The 19,238-nt window shown below is 43.1% G+C and overlaps 2 protein-coding genes across 2 annotated transcripts; one reads left to right on the top strand and one right to left on the bottom strand.

Annotated features, from left to right (window-relative positions):
- The first annotated feature begins 1,004 nt into the window (after positions 1-1,004).
- Positions 1,005-5,942, top strand: LOC307234223 (uncharacterized protein). Its single transcript, XM_080005835.1, has 6 exons — positions 1,005-1,354; positions 1,931-2,062; positions 2,608-2,726; positions 2,895-3,062; positions 3,417-3,541; positions 3,672-5,942. Exons 1-6 carry the CDS (start codon positions 1,021-1,023, stop codon positions 5,026-5,028), a joined length of 2,235 nt encoding a protein of 744 aa, XP_079861961.1. The 5' UTR covers positions 1,005-1,020; the 3' UTR covers positions 5,029-5,942.
- A 166-nt stretch (positions 5,943-6,108) lies between these two features.
- Positions 6,109-11,234, bottom strand: cUnh8orf76 (chromosome Un C8orf76 homolog). Its single transcript, XM_080006057.1, has 8 exons — positions 11,099-11,234; positions 10,908-11,009; positions 10,341-10,484; positions 10,045-10,095; positions 8,998-9,142; positions 8,551-8,674; positions 7,669-7,801; positions 6,109-6,975 (listed from the first exon to the last, which is right to left on the bottom strand). The coding sequence occupies exons 1-8, from the start codon at positions 11,201-11,203 to the stop codon at positions 6,820-6,822; spliced, it is 960 nt and encodes a 319-aa protein (XP_079862183.1). The 5' UTR covers positions 11,204-11,234; the 3' UTR covers positions 6,109-6,819.
- Between the last annotated feature and the right edge of the window lie 8,004 nt (positions 11,235-19,238).

Here is a 19,238-nt window from a genome sequence, read left to right as displayed (position 1 = left end):
GACCATTACTACTACTGCTGCTGCTACTACTAATGCTGCTACTACTACTGCTGCTGCTATTACTACTGCTGCTGCTTCTACTACTACTACTACTACTATAACTACTGCTGCTGCTGCTGCTACTACTGCTGTTACTACTACCACTCCTTCTCTATTTGTCCGCCTGGGGGAGTGGGTGGGGCATGCTGGGGCAGGTGGGGTAGGTGGGGGGGTCGTCTCAGGTCGTCTCCTAAAAAAAAAAAAAAAAAAAAAAAAAAAAGAAACCCACACAGGCACACGGCGGCTCAGATCACGAGGCCTCGACAAAACCAAAACACACTTAAAAAGGTGTGTGTGTGTGTGTGCGTGTGTGTGCGTGTGTGTGCGTGCGTGTGTGTGTGGTGTGCAAACACCTCTCCTCTTGTTTACCAACACCTTCCCCCTGAATAAATAGATCAACACTGTGGCTTGACTTTTTAACATCTTCAATTTCCTCACCACAGGTAAGACCCATTGATGGTACTTTTCCCAAACCTGACTTTATATTAAATTGGTTCCTGGAATTTTTTTTTTTTTTTTTTTTTCCATACTGTAAATACGTAGACTTGAATTACTCTGGTCTCCTTAATTACAGCTTCGTTACGTAACTCTAAACTGCACGCCATATTTTCCAGGTGAGCGCTCCCTTCTCATCACCTGTGACACTCATCTCTCTCCACCCACTGAAGGAATCCAAGAAGTCTCTTTTTTCTTTTCTCTTTTTCAGACAGATAGCAAATAATACACAGATGATATCTGGAGAGCTCCAGATATTGTTTTTTGGGCAGTATTTTTCTTTGTTGCGGGTAGCTTGGCCTAGGAGACCATTCAGGAGTCGACAAAACCGTCCCTCTAACCTTTCCAGAACAAGAACTGACCCTGAGCACAATAGGTCTCTTTTCCTCTCGGGAGCTGAAGCATTTTTCCTGCTTCCTTTGGAGGAAGTCACTGAACAGTCACTCGGGCTCTTCAGGGGACCTTTCATTGTTCTGCACTGTGCACATGCTTGCCCTCCACCAGGGTCCAGCGGAGTCGGCCATGGACACCAGCTGCGGCCTCTCCGCGCTGTGGTACCGGACGTCCAAGCCGGTGGGCAAGGTGAGGCAGAGGGTCCGAGAGCTTTGCGTCCTGCGTACCCGCTGGGGTGCGGCCGCGCACGACCCAAACCCGAATCCGGACCTGAGCCACAGCGAGAGCCAGCGACTCGCCGTGGACGGCCTGATCAACGACGGGACGGAGGGATACCTTCGGGCGCTGAGCGACGAGGGGGAAGTGGACTTCCTGTCGGACCAAGAGAAGCGCTATGTCCTTACCAATAAAAGAGAGAGAAACACAGGTTTGTGTGTGTGTTTAAGTATGGATATGTTTTGCTTCTAGGACAGTGATTCTCAACCCCCAAATCAAGGAGCCTCAATTTGATACACATCTGGCCGCTGGCCCCCATTTGATTAGACTTAGTCTCTGGGACCCCGATCTGAGAAGATTTTTATTGTTGGATATGATTTAGTGTCTATACTATAGTAGAGGAAACTATGACCAAAACAATGATTATTTTACATTTCCTCATGGTGTTAACGTCTCGTAAATGAAGTCATGAAGTTTAAGTAGCAATCATTTTGATGGGGACCCCCTGGAACCTCTTGAAGGGCCCCTTGGGGGTCCCAGAACCCCATTGTAATAGTAAATAGAAAATACAGTTTTACGGTTTTTAAGCAGTGAGACAAAATAACAGATTTTTAGATGTAATTACATTATATGAAATTATGATTATAATTAGATTACATTTGATTGATTGATTTATTTTATTTACACATGAGACGGTGATCATGTTATAGCTGTGGCTGTTGCTAATGCCTCGTGACAACTTTGTTTTGTTTTTACCTCTCAATCACTGTCCTGCTTCTCCAAACAGACGAAACTTGCCCTGCTGGTGATGAAGTGTATAAAGAGGATGAAGAGATCCGTTCCTTCAGGACGCGGCGCCGCGCAGTGTCCACATGCAGCGACGCCTCGTCACAGGGCCTGAATTGTGGCGCCATCGACGGTACCATGCAGCTTTATCAAAAAAATCCAAAACAAAAAACATTTGTGAATGAGATGTATTTATTGAGATTTCTGCTGGTAGTTTTCACTCCATGACACATAAACAATCAGCACCAAAATAAATATACTCAACCTCTACAATAAAAGCTCATATTTAAATGATCATTTAATGTTTGACTGTTAATTGAATAATGTATTTATTTTACTTTTACATTTTATAATTTCATTATTTTAACATATTTGTGAGTGTATTTCAGAATTTAATTATGTAGGAATATTTAAAATAATATACATTTATTCCCTCCATACAGTGCTCGAAATAAATCAGAATCTGTTTTTAATAGTCTTTTAATATTCTTTGTTTGTTTGTTTTAAGGAATAAATTACAAATGTAATAATTTCAATGAATTTCTTGGAAAATTCTTCCACAGAAACGCATGATTAGGTTAAAATTCCTCTGTGTCGGTGATTTCCCCTGTGATGAGAACAGGTGTTATGATGAACTTGGGTTTTGTTGATTTTTATTTTTTATTTTTTCCATCCCAGGTGTGAAATGGGATAATGTTACCCTGGGCGAGTCCAGTGCAGAGGTCTTCTTCCAGTCTGACGAGAGGAAAGGCAGCATGAAGGACCTGGTCAGAGAGTTCATCCGGAAGGCTCAAAGGGTGCGTCCTGTGTTTTCTATGATGTTCTAACATTTCTAAGGCCAAGATGATGAGTCCATAAGTGTTTAAAAGCTCTTAAAGGTGACTCTTTAATACCTTCAGATAGATCCTGTCTACTTTCATTGTGATGTGATGGACAGCACAGATCTAGTCTGCCTGTCTCGACAGGCGCTGGCCGTAGCGGTGGACGCGTTCAGCGATGTGGAGCTGTTGTGTGATGTTCTGGAGGCCAGTCGGAAGAGGAACGTGTCCGTCCACCTGCTGTTGGACCATCGCAACCTGGACCTGTTCCTCGACATGTGTCAGGAGCACAACATCGACAGCAAACACTTTCCTGTGGGTCCGTCGTCTCCATCCTGGGGGCCATAGTTTGGCGGTTTTCATTTTTTTATCCAAAATCTGGGATCACTCTGAGGAGGGGCCAGAATCATGGGAGGAGCCAAAATACTCACTTCAACTTGTCTTATGTCATCATTTGTTAGAATTCTATTCTACAGTTGTGTGAAAGTGCTACTCCAGTTTACTTATCGTGTGGAACTGGTCGATCAAATTCGACAAAACGTCACAGGGTGAAATCTCCCCTCTTCTGTTGCGTCTCACCATGAACCTTAACTTTGGCCTGATTGCCTTTCTCCGACACCGTCTGACTTCTGAGAAACGTGTCTCCGTCTCTCTTTTCTCTCTGCGTAGAAACTGTCCGTACGCAGTGCGGCTGGACAGACCTACTGCGCCAAGACGGGCAGGAAGCTCAGCGGTCAGATGCTCGAGAGCTTCATCATGGCCGACTGGACCGAGGTGTTGACCGGCTCTTACAGGTAAATACATTGAGCCGAAGCCGTACGGGCGTGTGTGATCGATCGATCCACACTGTGGCTTGAGTTTTTAACATCTTCTATTTCCTCACCACAGGTAAGACCCATTCTGTCTGTGTCTGTGTCTCTTCAGTTTCACCTGGCTGTCCTGGCAGGTCCACAGAAGTCTCCTGGTCCTCCTCAAGGGTGAAACGGTGAAGCCCTTCCGCCGCGAGTTTTGGAGACTCTACACCGACTCCGAACCGGTCCCCGTTTTCCGCCCCTCGCCAGCCCACCACTTCCCCCAAAGCAACCTCTCCCAAATAAAAGGGAGACCAAGCCCGGCCAAACAAGAAGAGGACGAAGCTCCGAGCAGGGTCCATCCGACTTCCGAATCGGTTGGAGCAGAGTTGGACTGTGGCCGGTCTGCGAGTGCCCAGCCTCTTGCCGAGCCAGGGATCGGTCGGTCTATCCAGCGTCGGACCGAGACTCCAAAACCCAACAGCCAAATGCGTCCAATGTCACCGACCGGAATCCAAGTCCCCAACGATGAATGTGATATAAAGTCCAACACAGAGCGCAGTGACGGGGCGGAGGACATGAGGCGCAACGTTTGCGCACAGTACACCCAATGGAAGACTCAACTGAGGTTGGGGAATCTGCAGCGTCTTTGTCCAGCCAAAGCCACGTACAGTCCCACCAACGCTTCTGTCGGCACGAGAGAGAACTGGGCCGGGCATCTTCGTGAGTTTGACACCCTGCCGGTGGGTTCTCTCCACCAGACCGCCCCTCAAACGTACCAACAGGAAATAATCGAAAACAGGACACGGACTCTCCACAGTCGCCCGACCTTTAACACTCGCTTGAATCCTGTGTGTCTCAGACCGACCACGGACTCCGGGGGCGGATTCCTTCAAGGGAGAAATGAAGGCGGCAGGGCGGAGATGGGTTCCGGAATGGCCTTCAGCCCAAGGACGCTGAGAGAACGGCGGAACGGATCCCACGCCTTGGCATCCAAGATAAATCTCCTTTGCGCCCAGCAAGTCCAAACAAGGGCAGGCGGTCAGAGTTTCTATACCCAGGCGTGGACCCAGAGGCCTTGGCTGGTGAACCAGGGTTCGACCCAGCGAAACGGCGTCCAGCAAGCTCCATCCCAGAAGAAGTCCCTCCCTCCGCTGCTGCAGATGAGGGCGACGTCCCCAGAATTGAAGTCGCCACCACCAGTTGTGGGAACGGACCTCAAGTCTCAGCCAGACTTGACCCAGCGGTCGCAGAGCCACGCTCACAGGATCTACGGGATTCTCCAGACAAACCCTGTAAAACCCACATTGGGTCGCAATTGGTCTTTTTGTAGGGCAGCGGGGCATCTTGAGAGGAGACAAATGACAGCAACGCAACAACAACAGCGTCCCTGGGTACGGCCAACGGCCTGCCTGGCCGACAGGGGATCCGCAGGGGATCGATCCTCGACTCAAAGATGGGCAGGAAATAAACACACCCCGAGCTGCTGAAAGGTTTGAACAAATCCTTCTCTACTTCCCACAGGGGTCAATCGGTTTCCCCTGAAGGACTTTACTCTTAGACTTACAGCGTTTGTGCAGCCAGGTCAATAGAGTGCTGGGGCTTAGGAATTGTGTGATTGAATGCGGAAAATGCATACTTTCATAGAATCTTGGCTTTTTCCCCCACCTAAACTAGTGAAATAGGACAAAGTACAGTAATATCTCTACATCTACAAGCGGTGAACGCGACCATGAGAAAGTGTGTGTGTGTGTGTGTGTGTGTGTGTGTGTGTGTGTGTGTGTGTGTGTGTGTGTGTGTGTGTGTGTGTGTGTGTGTGTGTGTGTGTGTGTGTGTGTGTGTGTGAGAGAGAGATGGTGAGGCAAGCCGCCGCCTCGCCCCCGGGAAACAACTGTTCCACTGCAGAAGCATCGCAAAAGCTGTGTAGCTCACAGACGTGGAAGGTGTACGGGTGGAAGGTGCTCATTGGAGTGGAGGTGCCCCGCCCAAGCGACCCTAATCGCCATGGCAGCCTAATGATGCATGATGTGCAGTTGGGACTGATATAATGAGGTTCTCTGAGCAGCAGGAGAGGCAGGGGCTGAGACGTGGGCTGTTGACCAATAGAAGTTGGTTATCTTTTAGGGTTATGTGTTTTAAGGCTAGAATATTGATCCATTGCTGATGTTTGGCTGTAATTCAAGAAAATAAATTAATACAATTGCTATGGTAATAGTTCGGTAAAATCTTGAATTGATTGAATGAAATATTGTAAAGTATGTTCATTTTTTGGTGTCCCTATTTTTTTATTTTCTATATTTTTATCATTATTGGAACCCATGGCAAAAAAATTCCCAAGAAAACCCCAAAAAGTCGAGTCTACAAATTATACTTACGAGGCCAAAATTCTACTTGAGTTTTTCATCAATATACAGATCTTTAATTTTATAATTACCAAATGGAGTCTATTTCTCCAATGTCTCATTCAATGGCTTTGGCTAAAGCGCAATTCAGCGGGAGGAAAATTTTTAATTGTCCCAAAATAAAAACAAGTGAGAACATTCATGCAAGAACCAAATGAAATGGTGGACAACATGTTTTAAATCGGGTTTAATAAAAAAAAAAAAAAAATCAGTTTACAATAAATATAAATGAAAAACAATTCAACAAGATCACCTGATGAGGACGTGCAGTACCTTGGAAAAAGTATTCGGCCCCCAAACCTGTTCCCCAATTTACTTCCTACATTCTAAAGTTAAAATACATTGAAGGTGGGATTTTTTTCCCACCAAGTCTCCAAAACATCCTACATCATGTCATTTAATAACTACAAGAGGTGGTTTAGCCAAGTACTGAACAGTGGGATCACAATTGATAACGTTTCATTTATTTTCATGGTATGCATTTTTTTGGGGGTGGGGTAAGACACTAAAGCACCGCGCTTGTGACGAACGATTTTGTTTTCAGAAAGCTTTTATAATTTGAATGGATTTAAGAAGGTAAAAAGTATTTATTCCCACCAATTCAGCTAATTCTGAGGAATGTGATTGATCTTTAGATGAGACTTTCAGGCTGCAGTAGCATGGATAGAATCTTTTTTTACTTACATTCACCCAAACTAACCATCATAAATAATACATTGATTAAAACATTCCCTAGAGCGACCGGACAGACCAACACTTTGTATTTCCAGTCGGATTATGGCATATCTGCTAGTCTTTTTTTTTTTTTTTTTTTTGCGTTTGTGCAAGGCCACGAGTCCCGGGGTCGACGACTCAACGGCGATTTAGTCTTTTGGGTCTTTAGAGCTTTTCTGGCTGTTTCTGAGGTCTGTGGGCCTGTGGAGTGAGTAACACCTTGTTCCACCAGCGCTCGGCGAAACTCTGCACGCAGAGACCAGCCAGACTCTCCCCATCCTGGTTCTCCTCCCTCATTTTCTCCAGGTCCTCCGACATCACCTGGACGGACGGAGATGTTTTAAAAACACACCGATCTAAAAACTAGATTGTTTTTTTCTTTTCCTCCTCTCCATCCTTTAAAGCTACAGTTGATGACTTTTTGTGGTACAATTAAAATCTGCTGATGCATGCTTGTGCACTGGATACCCAGGGACCACAACTGCCGCATGGGAAGAAGTGTAATCCAACAAAATATCAGGAACAATTTTACTGTGGACGTTCTGCTCGGAACTTTCACAGTAAAATCGTAGCCGTAGCCCGGAAGTTAACAGTGGTTGTTGGTTAATGTAATTTCTACGAGACAACTTAACGGAACAGTTTGTCAATTTATGTAATTTTACAGTGCATCACTCCACAAATTCTACTCAACATGTCAAAGGGTTTTTTTGGTCAAAAAGGGACAATTTTTGTAGGGTATTTCTGAATTATTGAAAAATATCTGCCTGCCCTCACTTGGTTATTTGGACTGGATTGGCAGGAGAACCCCTCCCAAGTCTTGCGTACATACCTACATCCAGTGAGGCGGGATAGTCAAACAAATTCACAATCGAAGTGTGACCTTAAGGCAAATTTGCTTGTAATATATGGAGAGTGGAACTCAGACTAAATGACATGCTCTTTCCAGCATTTTAGGGACCCCCTTAAACTGCACGCAGAGCCCCCAGTTTAACCCTTATGCCAGTGAGCGCTCACCTCGGTGAGAGAGCACATCGCACCCTCTGGGGGGTTTAGTCGCTGCAGGGCCTTGTCCAACCACCGGAGGGCGTTCTCGCTGCGCTGCAACACAAAGGAGGACTGCTGCTGCTTCAGGGCCATCAACAGGAGTCTGGACACACAAGAGGAAGAGAAAGGTCTTCAATGGAGGAAGAATAAAAAAAAAAAAAAAAAAAAAACATTACCAAGTATAGGCACCCAATACCCAAATCTTACCATTATATATAGACTACTGTTCTGTAAGGTGGTTTTTCCCCCAATTAGATGTGTTTTGCACTGACACTAATACCTACAGGTACTCCTCACTTAACGACCGAGTTCCGTTCCCAGGACCAGGTCGATAAGTGAGGACCCATGTTACGTCACGGTGAGGGGGCGTGGCCATTGTGAACGCTAGTGTCGTGAATACTGAGACTGCAGGAACGACACTGAGAACAGTGATGAGATGTATATATAGTGTATACAGTACATAGTGTATATAGAATACAGTATATAGTGTATATAAAGGGTGATGGGCGATGAGATGCTTGACGCTGAGATGCCGCAGTATTGTACGGAGCCTACAACACAGACTGGTCAGAGAGCTGGTCCTAAGTCTGAACGCTCGTTCAGGTTCAAGGTTCATACAGTAAAATTAAATGTTCTTTCTTTTAGTTATTTCAAAGGATGGTCGAATGTCATTTTATTCTAGAGCACAACATCTTCTTTAACTGAGTCAAAAACGACAGTGAATTGTTTAGAAACCGGTATCAAAAAAACAGTACACATCCCTATTAGACATTTCTCTGCATTCCAGAAACAAATAAACCCGACCCCCTCCCCCCAGATAACACCACCCACAGTTGTAAGTCTGAATCATACCGAGTTCGGACTAAACACATGCAGGCCTTCAGCCAGGTTCTGTCCTCCATCTCTCCGCCCGACTCCTCCGTCCATCCATCCTTCTGCTCCGCTTCTGAGCCACGCAGGAGTGGGGCGCAGGATCCTGCCACCAAGGCGAGAGCATTTATATTTGTTTTGATGGAAGCCTGTCGCTAACCCATCCACTATGTTTACTGGGTTCACGAATAAGCTACCAGAGAGGGAGAGAGAGACAAAGTAACACAAATAACATTTTACTGTTAAAAATAAATTGAAAAGCAATAATAAATAGATGACAACTTGCCAAGATATGATATCACTTAACCAGACACATACTAGTGAACTTTCTTCATTGTAGAAAGAATAATTCAATTATGCAAATGGGATAAGATGTCAATCCGCTGCAGTGGTTAAGACATCAAAACAATGCAGTGGAGCTCAACATACTGAGGGGTTTGTCGGCCTCCATTCGCTGGAGGCAGCTCTGTCCCAGGTTGTACCAGTGCCAGGGGTTAAAAGGCAACAGGCTGCACAGCTGCTCCAGAGAGGCCATCTTGGATCCTATGGGTCCAAACTTCTGGTGGATGCTGACCTAAAAAAAAAAAAATGTTTTTAACTTAACATAAACTAAAATGTTTGACGTACAACAAGAGAGACATATTCATATGTCATATTCTCAACAAAACCTGACAATCTAGATCACCCCTGGATTATGACTGTGATAATCAGCTGGATAATATGAAATGATCATTCCTTGAAGATAATAATAATAATATCGTACATAATATAGTACAAAATGTATAATTAATAGTTGTGATGGTCTAAAATGTAAATGTTGCACACATCCTCCACACTGTACTAATAAAATGTGTTGAATAACAGTGAAGCCTAAACGTGTGTGTGTGTAAGAGTAAGCATTGTACATGTGTAATATTTGTGTAGATTTGATGCTTTACTTGTATGAATACATAATGGACAATGTATCATTAAAAGGCTTGATTTATTTTCCCCAATGATAAAGTATTGACTTGCTGAATAAAGGACACTTTTTTTTTTTTTTAGGTGCAAATAATCACATTGTGGGTAAACAATATACTTATTAATATTCAAAGCCACATTCTTAGAAGTGTGCAAGTATCAAGACTTGCACTGCTTTCATTATTTGTTATTGTTTGAGTCATAGATAGACAGATACTTTATTCAAAATTGGAAATTGCAGTGTCAGCAACAGCTTACATTTAAAAAGATCGGCAAAAATTATAATAAAGCAATGGAACAAAATAACAAAAACAATGGTAATATATGGAAAAATACAATAAAAACAGTTAACTGTACGCAATAAAATATGAAATATATATATAAAATGAATTACAAAAAAAAAAAAAAAAAAAAAACTATATATAGAAAATAAGCAACCCAGAAAAAAAACCAACCCTGCCATATGTGAAAAAAATGTGCTACTACTCGTGTGCATGTATTCCGGGTGAAGCTTACCTTAAGCAGCAGGAGGTTGATTAAATGGCAGGTGTTGGAGGACTCTTTGCTCTGAGAGGGACGGTTATAAAGACAGGTGCATACATTTGAACATTATTTCACATTTAGGTTACATTAAATGGAGATTGAGTGGGTGACAGAATTCACCGCCAAATCCTCCACGACCGGACAAATGGTATATGTTGACCTTTACCGTATACAGTATGACAGTACTCCATGAGGTACAGGCAAGCGTTAACAAAGCAACCGGGAATGCATTTAGATTCCAGACCTCCTCCTCCTCGTCGTCGACATACCAGTAAGTCAGCCGTCTCGAGGGCCCTCTCCCTCTCTCCCAGCTGGGTGTAGGAGCGGGCCATTCCCTCCAGAACGTCCCTTCTGATCGACAGGTTGTTTTCAGGGATCCATTCCAGGCAGCTGCTGTAGGCCTCCAGCGCATTCTGCAGCGCACACAGGGAGCACCGTAGGAGGTGAAGGGACCGATGGAATGACAGCTCTAACTTGCAGTATATAAAACACTGCTTCGATATTGTTGTGAGCGGATTCACACGGACTATATTCGATTGGATAAATATTTCACGCATCGCTGGAGGGACATTTCGGCGTCACAGCAGCACACGACAGAACAAGAACTCAAAATGGACCAGGAAATTACAATATTAATGAATTAAATTATAATTACAAATTAAAAATGTGTACAGACGTTTACATGGAGTGGATATGCTAAATATAAAGTAGCGCAAAAAGATGTATCAAATGTGACAGATGTAACAGTGTTTCAGTGGGATTTTCTGCAAAACATCACAAAAATGGCTGTCAAAATAAGATGTGTCCGTCCCCCCTTCGTGTTTTTGGAAGCTTACCTGGTAGCTCCCCTGTCTCAGAGCCAGATCTCCTCGAAATTTAAAGACTTTTTGCTTCTCCAACGAATCCTCTGTGTCAAGGGCTGCGCTCTCACAAAACCACTGAGCAAAGACAGCAACACGCGAATTCAATCCAGCTGATCCGTCATCTGCACAACCGTTCTCATTCATTCATCTTGAGAACACTTTACCTGCGGTTCGCAGAACTTTGCCTTGTAAGGTGAGAGAGCGACGGTCACTTTGTCTCTGACTTCGGCGAACATGGAGTCGTCGAACGCGCTTCCGAACATCTCCATGTCGAGCTGCGGCGCGGATCTGCAGCGGCTCTCCCTCCTTACGGGTCCATGTTGCTGACGCTCATGTGGCGCGGTCCGTCACTCGGAACAGGCCGAGCGCACACGTCGACCTGACAACGGTTCCGGCCTTAAAGGTTCCTGAGATGGGGTTGGGTTTTTTTTGCAACTTTCATTTTTTCAATATACAACATAACATATCCATCCAAATTCGTTTTTCATTGTGTAATTGAAATTGAATTTTTAATGTTGCGTGTGAAAACAAAATGTTTAAAAAGTTAGATGAAAACGAAAATCCTTATCATTATACGTCCTTTATATACAGTATATATATATATATATATATATACTGTATATATATATATATATATATATATATATATATATATGCCAAAAATGCAAAGTGGAGCTGTATTATCCAGCTAGTGTTGGAAAGTAACATAACTACTTTGTCACTGTACTTAGATGGACTGCATTTTATACAGCGCTTTTCCAGTCTTGCGACCACTCAAAGCACTTTACAATACACGCCTCACATTCACCCATTCAATCATATGTCAATGACATGACATGACAGCTGAACACACTTGGCAGATATTGAATATAATATTGATATGTATGTTTTAATTAGTGTATAATCTCGTGCAAATAAGAATCATGTTTTTGTTATCTTTGAATGAGCCATTTTTATCAACATAGTAGGGTGTGCTTCATGGAGGCCGCCATGTTGCGCCACCATGTTTCTTACACAGTAGCCCAGAATGGACAAACCAAACACTGGCTCTAGAGACGGACTTTGTGTTTTTTTGCATCATTCGATGCCATCGTCTCTTCCACGGAGGCGTTCACCTTTCACTCCATTACATTTTGACGCACATATCGATCAAAACGTTATCGATTCAACTCTACTACATTTTTGACCCAGTGTCGTCACTGTAGTTTAAAAATAAATGAGGGACTGGATCTATGAAACCGCTGATCAACTCATCAATGAAATACAAAAGCTACAGTAGTACTTGCTATGCTGTGTTGACTGTGATATCAGGGCACTGGGTATGACAAGTACTTCTAATTTTAATACTTTAAATACATCTAAGAGGGATACTTATATACATTATCTGAAGTAGAAATGCCAATGTGGTCATTTGACTTTTACTAGACATTGTGCGCAACGAGGGTGTGGGTGACTCAAGAGAACGGAGCAAAGCATCGTTTCATCAAAATTTATTGGATTTTGTCCTCAAAGAAGTATAAAATATAAATCTTTTCTAAAACAAGCTGAAATCAATCCACAGCCTCAAACAATCGGGATTCAAATTAATACCACTGCACAAATTTTCATCTTTAGACGTTTTAGCGCACGTTTTTTGTTTATTTCCCACCATGGTGTCTAGAAAGGATTTTGGATCACAGTGTAAGCGTGTTAAAGCGAAGCCCATAGATTTGACCTCACACACACACTCTATAGGTTCAGTGACAAATCTCAGTTGTCCTTCTCTTGTCTTTTCAAAAGGACGCTGGAAACGGAGGTAACAGCACTTAAAATGACCAGTCCCACAGACACCAAATAAGCAAAATCCTCATCAATTTCGAGTAGCCCGTCTGACTCTGAGTGGTGCAGGGATGAGGAATTTTTTAAGCCAACCCTAAGTTGGGTCAATAAAACTCAAACTGGGACCAGGGCCAAGTGATCATCACCCTCGTTCCCTCCACAAAAAGCCAATGGGATTTTTCCATTGGATTTTGGATTATTGCAGAAAATAAGCTGTGGCAAACAAAAGTTTACGACACTTACAGGTTTTGTTCAGCGAGATAATCTTGACAAATGAACACCTCTTTTATGTTTTTTAAGCGTAAATGTAATCACCAGAAGTAAAACAAAATTAACAATAGGCTATAAACTAACTACAACACGGACGCATGTCTTCAATGTCACCACCACAAAGCTGCCAACTTGGAATTATATTTTGCGTGCGTACCTTCTACCTTACCTTCTACAAAAGCCTGAAAAATTGGAGTCGGAATAGTTTGCAAGAGCACGAATATAAACACAAATAAAGGCGGACTAGTGAGTAGATGATTTTTCGTGGTCGCCGTGATGACGCTTAATGTCCACGACAGCCTCTGTAGTCTCATTTGGCCACCATGTTAGCAACGGCCTTTTTTAAGTCTCCAGTGGGGTATTTACTGACAAATTTTATGTCGTAGAACAAAACATGAAAATCTCTTAAGCTTGTCTTAACCACAGACCTTATTTCAGGCATCGAACCAAAAACCCATTCAAACAACCCATGAGAATTTCAGACCAGGGAACTGGAAGTGCAAAATGTTAACTAATTTCCGGGCTTCTGGAATCGTTCCTGCACCACTCTATAAAGGGACTGGAAAAGAAAATTGGAAAACGTCAGAACGGACAATGTAGAAAATTTACCACCGTAGCTTCGTTGGCATTGGGAAAAGTGAGGTCCTTAGTCAGTTTTTAATTAAAAATAAACCAAACAAAACAAAACGGATTGACGCGTTTAATAGGCTTTGTTGAATGACTGGCCCGTTTCGGGGATTGGAAAAGACAGAGAACCTTTTTGACTTTTTGTGTATATTGTACCAGGAAAACAAGGATTTACGTTGAAACATGACATGTGTCTGGGGAACCGGGCATAACTGTTTGTAATATCACATGAAACTATCACCATCACCACCATCTTTTGATAAAATGTGATCGTTTGAATTGTGCGACTCACTAAAAAGAGTTTGAAGTTTACGTCAGAATGAAGTTGGAGTAAAAAAAAAAGAAAACTGTCATCGAGGAAGTGGGATTAGAAAACCCCACTGCAAATAGCGGCAGGGGTGGAGGTCAGATAAATTGTAGAGGGGGAAAAATCAATTCAAACGCTAGTTCAAATGCGACGTTCATCTGTCGAACATTCAACCGACCAAGCAACTACTACCGAGGCCTTTCTTACACAAAGACCCGAAGTGAGGACTAGCGAGAAACAGCAGAAGTACAGCAAAGGATAGTACAGATATGGTGTGCGCGATATAAGACAGCAGGGGACTACTTGGATCACAACGTTAGCTTAGCTCTACGGCACGAGATTAACTGGTTTACAAGATGAGCGGCGGACGGAATCAGAACTCATTGGATTGGACACCCACACTGGCCCAGGTTAGTTTTAAACCTCTTGGACAGTAGACACGCCTGACAAATGAACGTCGATATTAACCATCCACAATGATGGGAAGAGGTTATAATTGGAAGAAAATTAAGTCTGGATAAGTTGTTTCACCCAGGGGTCTTACTGCGGATATGCACTTGGTGCATTTGAGCAGCTGGACTAAGTGTTTTCATTCTATTTTAAGAGAATCTTCAAAGAGCTTTAAAAAAAAGTCAAGGTGGCTGCCTTTTATCCATGCTTCCCGCATTTGTTTTGGTTCTTTTTTTTTCACGCATCGCGTGTCTCATCTATTGAGTTCTGACTCCATATTAAATTGCACAAAGAGAAAAAATAATAAACCCTTAAGTACCAAAAAGCCACTTGGGGCTACACCGACAGAACTAAAATAAAAACACTACTCTATTGTTCATATCGTATGAATCTGTATCATATACAAGCAATCCATTTGACGTCTGGAGTTGTAATGACATGTTTTACATAAATAGAAACATATAAAACCATTCAAAAGGGACTGTCTAGTAATACCAGTAGCACATTGACCGTGGGCTGGACACCGAGAGGGGCAGGATGAAGCCTAAACCTTGGAAAAGGGAAACACTTGGACGTGCAGCATCTGCATGAAGCTCAATACGCACCGGAACAAACACAAAAAGGATTTCCTCAACTGGAGTGCAACATTGGAGGATATTTACAATCTGAATAACCAATCTGCACCAAGTCCCCATGTCTGATAATGCTCTGATGTGTCTACGGAGTCCAGATCTGGAAGTAGGGCTGGGCGATATTGACAAAATCAAAGCTTTTGCCTATTAACAATCACTGGTAATGTGGATATTATGACCCGGGATTAGATTAGAACATCTAGAACAGGCTACAGAATTCAGAAAAAGTTATCGCCCTTAATGTAATTACTTAAAGAGCAGGAAAAATCATCTCACTAAATCACCTTACGAAAAACTGAAATCCCAGACGATATCTAGTCTCATATCGCAATGTGGATATCATACCAACATATCGCCCAGCCCTATCTGGAAGATATTATTCCTAATCCCTTAATCTAAGAAAAACACATTCATAGTACGACGTTTATCTTGGAATTGGAAAATTGTAGAACTTAGTGTCTATCGAGTCCAGATAAGGCCTCCCCCCCCCCCCCCACCCCCAGGTGAAGCAGCCCAAATACTGTATGTACAAATTGAGATGTTGTCATCTGGGTTATTGCATGCAGTACTAGATTCACAGGATGCCTTACCATTTGTCACGTTGAGCCTGTTATTTTACCGCCAGCAAGGCACTTGACACATATTTTGGTCAACAGGTTGAACGCGTTTCCTTGAACGTAAACTAAATCAGCGTTTGTCGTTTAAGCCCAAGTTGTTCTCCCGTCGCTTTTAAGTGAGCGACGGCCAACGACGCTCCATCAAGATCAAGGTCATTCTTCCGTTAAGTGTGACAAGTGCCCGACTCAGAACAGATGACATGTTACATTTGCAAAGCCAAGGCACCCCGTGGAGGACGCAAAGTCGAACTTTCAACTCCGGCGCCAACTTCAGCTGGAGTCTCTTCCAGTATCAGCAGGGAGGCTGAGCTCGGTCTCGGATCGAGAAACGTGCGCCGGACTTCCTTCCACGTGAAACAGGTTCCGGAACGGCTGCTAACGTCTTGTTAGGAAGTGGTGAAGGGCCGCACCACAGGCAAAAAGGTTGTTTTTTTTCTTGTGTGAGGAAGTGTAGGTAAGATGCCTTTGACAAAAAAGCGCCATCGACGTTGCCGTCTCAGTACAGTAAAGCACGGTGAGAATTTGAGGAAGGGAACACAGTTTTGACAGATCCCCCGCAGATGCTGTGATGCTCCTTTTCCGGAATCGACAGCGTGTTTTTCACAACCCTGTTCTCACAAGGTAAAACGCCACGGCTGAACGAGGACTGACGCCCAAAGCATCCGCACGGGGCGCCAAAAAACGTTGACGGGCGGTCAGTTTAAAATCCCCCCATGACGAATAGTTAGTAAGACAGAGAGACCGGTTACAGAAGTGACTTGGCATAAATAAAACAACATCTGACAAGGGAGAGGAGCAGATCGCCAGAAGTGGACAAATTCATTTTCGAAAAAACAGTAACGATACAAAATTAGGAACTCAAATAAAATGATTCTTTTTTTTGTTTGGTTGTTTGTTTTAACGGGGGCAGAACTTGTTGTGCAACTTGGTCAAACGAAAGCCCGTCCATCACGCTTCTTGAAGCCGTATAAAACACCCAACTCTGAGACAACACATTTCATTAGAAAATTTGGAAAAAAGAAAATGAACAATTGGTAAGATCTCTCCTCGTGAAAACACATTGTGTAAAAAAAAGGCAAAATACTGGTTTCGTTTATAGTAGTATAAAACTGATTTGGTCTCCTAGAGCCATTCCATGGTATAATAAGAGATTAAGGTGCCTAATCAGGATTTATTCCACCACAAGTGGGAAAAAAAAGTGCATGTTTACTTTGAGTTTAGGTTCTTTTCCCATTTCATTGTCTTTCTAGCTCTTTTTGCTGCCGACTTTTGTCCCAAGAACTTTTTGAAGATACTGCAAATCAGTAAATATGAGTTTCTTGAAGAACTGATTCAGCACCGGATTCTGGGAACAAACGTTTGGACAACCCAGCGTGGACAGTAGTGTTTGTGCTTGTGTTAGAGGCGTTGCGACGCTCTTCATCAGGAGAGGAAAAGCACCGTTTAGATATTAGACTTAATGGCTGAGGAGACTTTCCACCTCAACGGGAGAAACTTCTGGAGTCATTTGTCGGATCGGTGGATTAAAGTCGGTCTCACGCTGTAGTCCCGTGGGGCGTTGGGGAATAGGACACAATCCCTAATCTACACTTTGGCGAGAGGCATTGTCTGCACTGCACTCAACTTTAATGCTTTAATGACACAGGGTGTACGTAAAAAGACACTAAAACCATTTGGGTTGTGTTGCGGGGGAAATAAATACCTTCTATTGCATCTGCAGGTGTGTAATTCAACACCTGAGAGTTATAAAATTAGCAATATCAACCGCTGTTGCTGTTTTATCGTGTTGTCTTTGACAACAGTTTTTAACAACAGTTCGCGGAAAGAGAGGGAAGAGTTTGAGTTACGCATCTCGTGTTATTTTAAACACATGTTTAAAGGGCTTGGTTTTTCTTGGCCTTCATTTCAACACTAAGGTACTTTCTTTTTCCATATCGGCCTTTGGGCCTGGAGCTTCAAACACATCAAAATGGCTGATAGCACTTAAAAGTAATTAAAATAAAACAAAGAAAAATGCATTTTAGTGACTGTTGATCGAAGCCAAATTGGTCTCTTGTGTCATCTAGAGCAGTGACAATACAAGGTCCAAACGTGTTGTTTACGTTATACTTTTGGTACAGCTTACTGTCAGGATTAAAGTGAAACCTCATGTTTCAAGTCTTCCAGGAGTAAACTCATGTCTCTAAGTCTTTACGTTCTGCTGATCTAAAACCAATGGTGAGGACGTGACAACGTCGCTCATGACGTGTGGACGCCATGAGCAACATAATTTTAGCGAGAGGCTTCCAAGCCTGTGGTTAAAAGTCGTGGGAAGTGGTACAACCCGCGACCTTTCTTCCCGTTTTCCGCCGCTTTGATCGGGTCTGAACAAGCAATGGGGGTGAAATGCAAAAGAAAACAAGAACATGAAAATAGCCTTTTATGGCACAATATAAAACTTTTGTTGCTGGGATTTGCTCATTTAGTGCATGTGTAAGTATTGGTTTGAATTTCTCCAGGTAAACAGTGCTCTTTGAACTGGAGTCTTGTTGTTGACCAGCTTTTGTCTTTCTGTTTGCAACCTGGTTACGCTTTCTTACAAGATCCTGCATTGGTCTCAAGATACAGGTAAACACAAATTATCACCAGCTACACCCAAAGGCCATTTGAGATAGCTGCCTCTCAGCAGGTGCCGCTCCAACCTCCACACTGGTGAATAAGGATCTGCGTTGAAAAGTTGGTTCTGACAAGCTAGCGCCATCTCCTGGTGTGTCTTCCAACAACTACAGTACTGTATCTGAAGCCCGCCTCTTGCCGTTTATCGCCAGTTTCTTTGAGGACGGTAATCTTTCATAATTTCTTTCATGTCTTTGCCTTTTTTTTATGAGTTTGGTTTGCTGTTTCAACACTTTCATAATTTTCCCAGTAATATCGTCCTTTCAAAGACCCTGTTCTCATCTGCAATATCCTTAATAGTCTAATAGTGCATTTATATCAGAACAGTCCTATTCATTCTCTGTCCAAATGGCCATGCAATGCATTCTGGGAGTGGCTTGACTAGAGAGGCAGTTTGTGACATAAAGAAGTTGGCAACTTTATACAAAACTGTTCTATCAGTGCATCTGAAAACAACACTGTTACCTCACATATTATCATGAACAGGTTTTGTTGGGCCGTGTAGGTGAAAGCCACCACACCTAGGGCGGGGCACGTCATCCGATCAGGAATAACCAGGAGACATAAAGTGGTTGTTGCCAGTGATTAAATCAGATCAGTTTTTGTGGAACATCAAGTGCCAGATATTTGGAAGCAAGGCCTTCTGTCAAATGATGCACTGGTGTACACTTACCACGTCGGAAGCTTTCTTCTCTGCTGCTATTGTCACAACATGGAGGGCCATATGCACGTGTTGTTGAAAGTGGACATCATGTAAATGTTATTCACATGTTTTGACTCTATGACAAACTCACGTGACCGATCGAAACATGCAAACCCACTTGGAGAGAGTGGCTTTCGCTTAGCGCTGCATGCGCACACTGTTGACTATATTTACATTTAGTAACATTCTGCAACGGCTGCGGTGGTGAACGCAGCCCAGCGGCCT

This window comes from Zeus faber (genome assembly GCF_960531495.2).
Source record: "Zeus faber genome assembly, chromosome: 8".
In the NCBI taxonomy this organism is placed as follows: Eukaryota; Metazoa; Chordata; class Actinopteri; order Zeiformes; family Zeidae; genus Zeus; species Zeus faber.
The sequence above is the reverse complement of the archived record's forward strand: the minus strand, read 5'-3'. Positions and strand labels throughout refer to the sequence as shown.

Bases quoted from the DNA above. Each gene is read 5' to 3' on its own strand.
- LOC307234223 (XM_080005835.1), top strand. From the start codon at position 1,021: ATGCTTGCCCTCCACCAGGGTCCAGCGGAGTCGGCCATGGACACCAGC. The intron at 1,355-1,930 runs GTTTGTGTGTGT...TTCTCCAAACAG, and splicing joins TAAAAGAGAGAGAAACACAG to ACGAAACTTGCCCTGCTGGT. The intron at 2,727-2,894 runs GTGCGTCCTGTG...CTGTCTCGACAG, and splicing joins TCATCCGGAAGGCTCAAAGG to GCGCTGGCCGTAGCGGTGGA.
- cUnh8orf76 (XM_080006057.1), bottom strand. From the start codon at position 11,203: ATGGAGATGTTCGGAAGCGCGTTCGACGACTCCATGTTCGCCGAAGTC. The intron at 11,010-11,098 runs GTAAAGTGTTCT...GTCTTTGCTCAG, and splicing joins CAAAGTTCTGCGAACCGCAG to TGGTTTTGTGAGAGCGCAGC. The intron at 8,675-8,997 runs GTATGTTGAGCT...CCTTGGTGGCAG, and splicing joins GGAGGCCGACAAACCCCTCA to GATCCTGCGCCCCACTCCTG.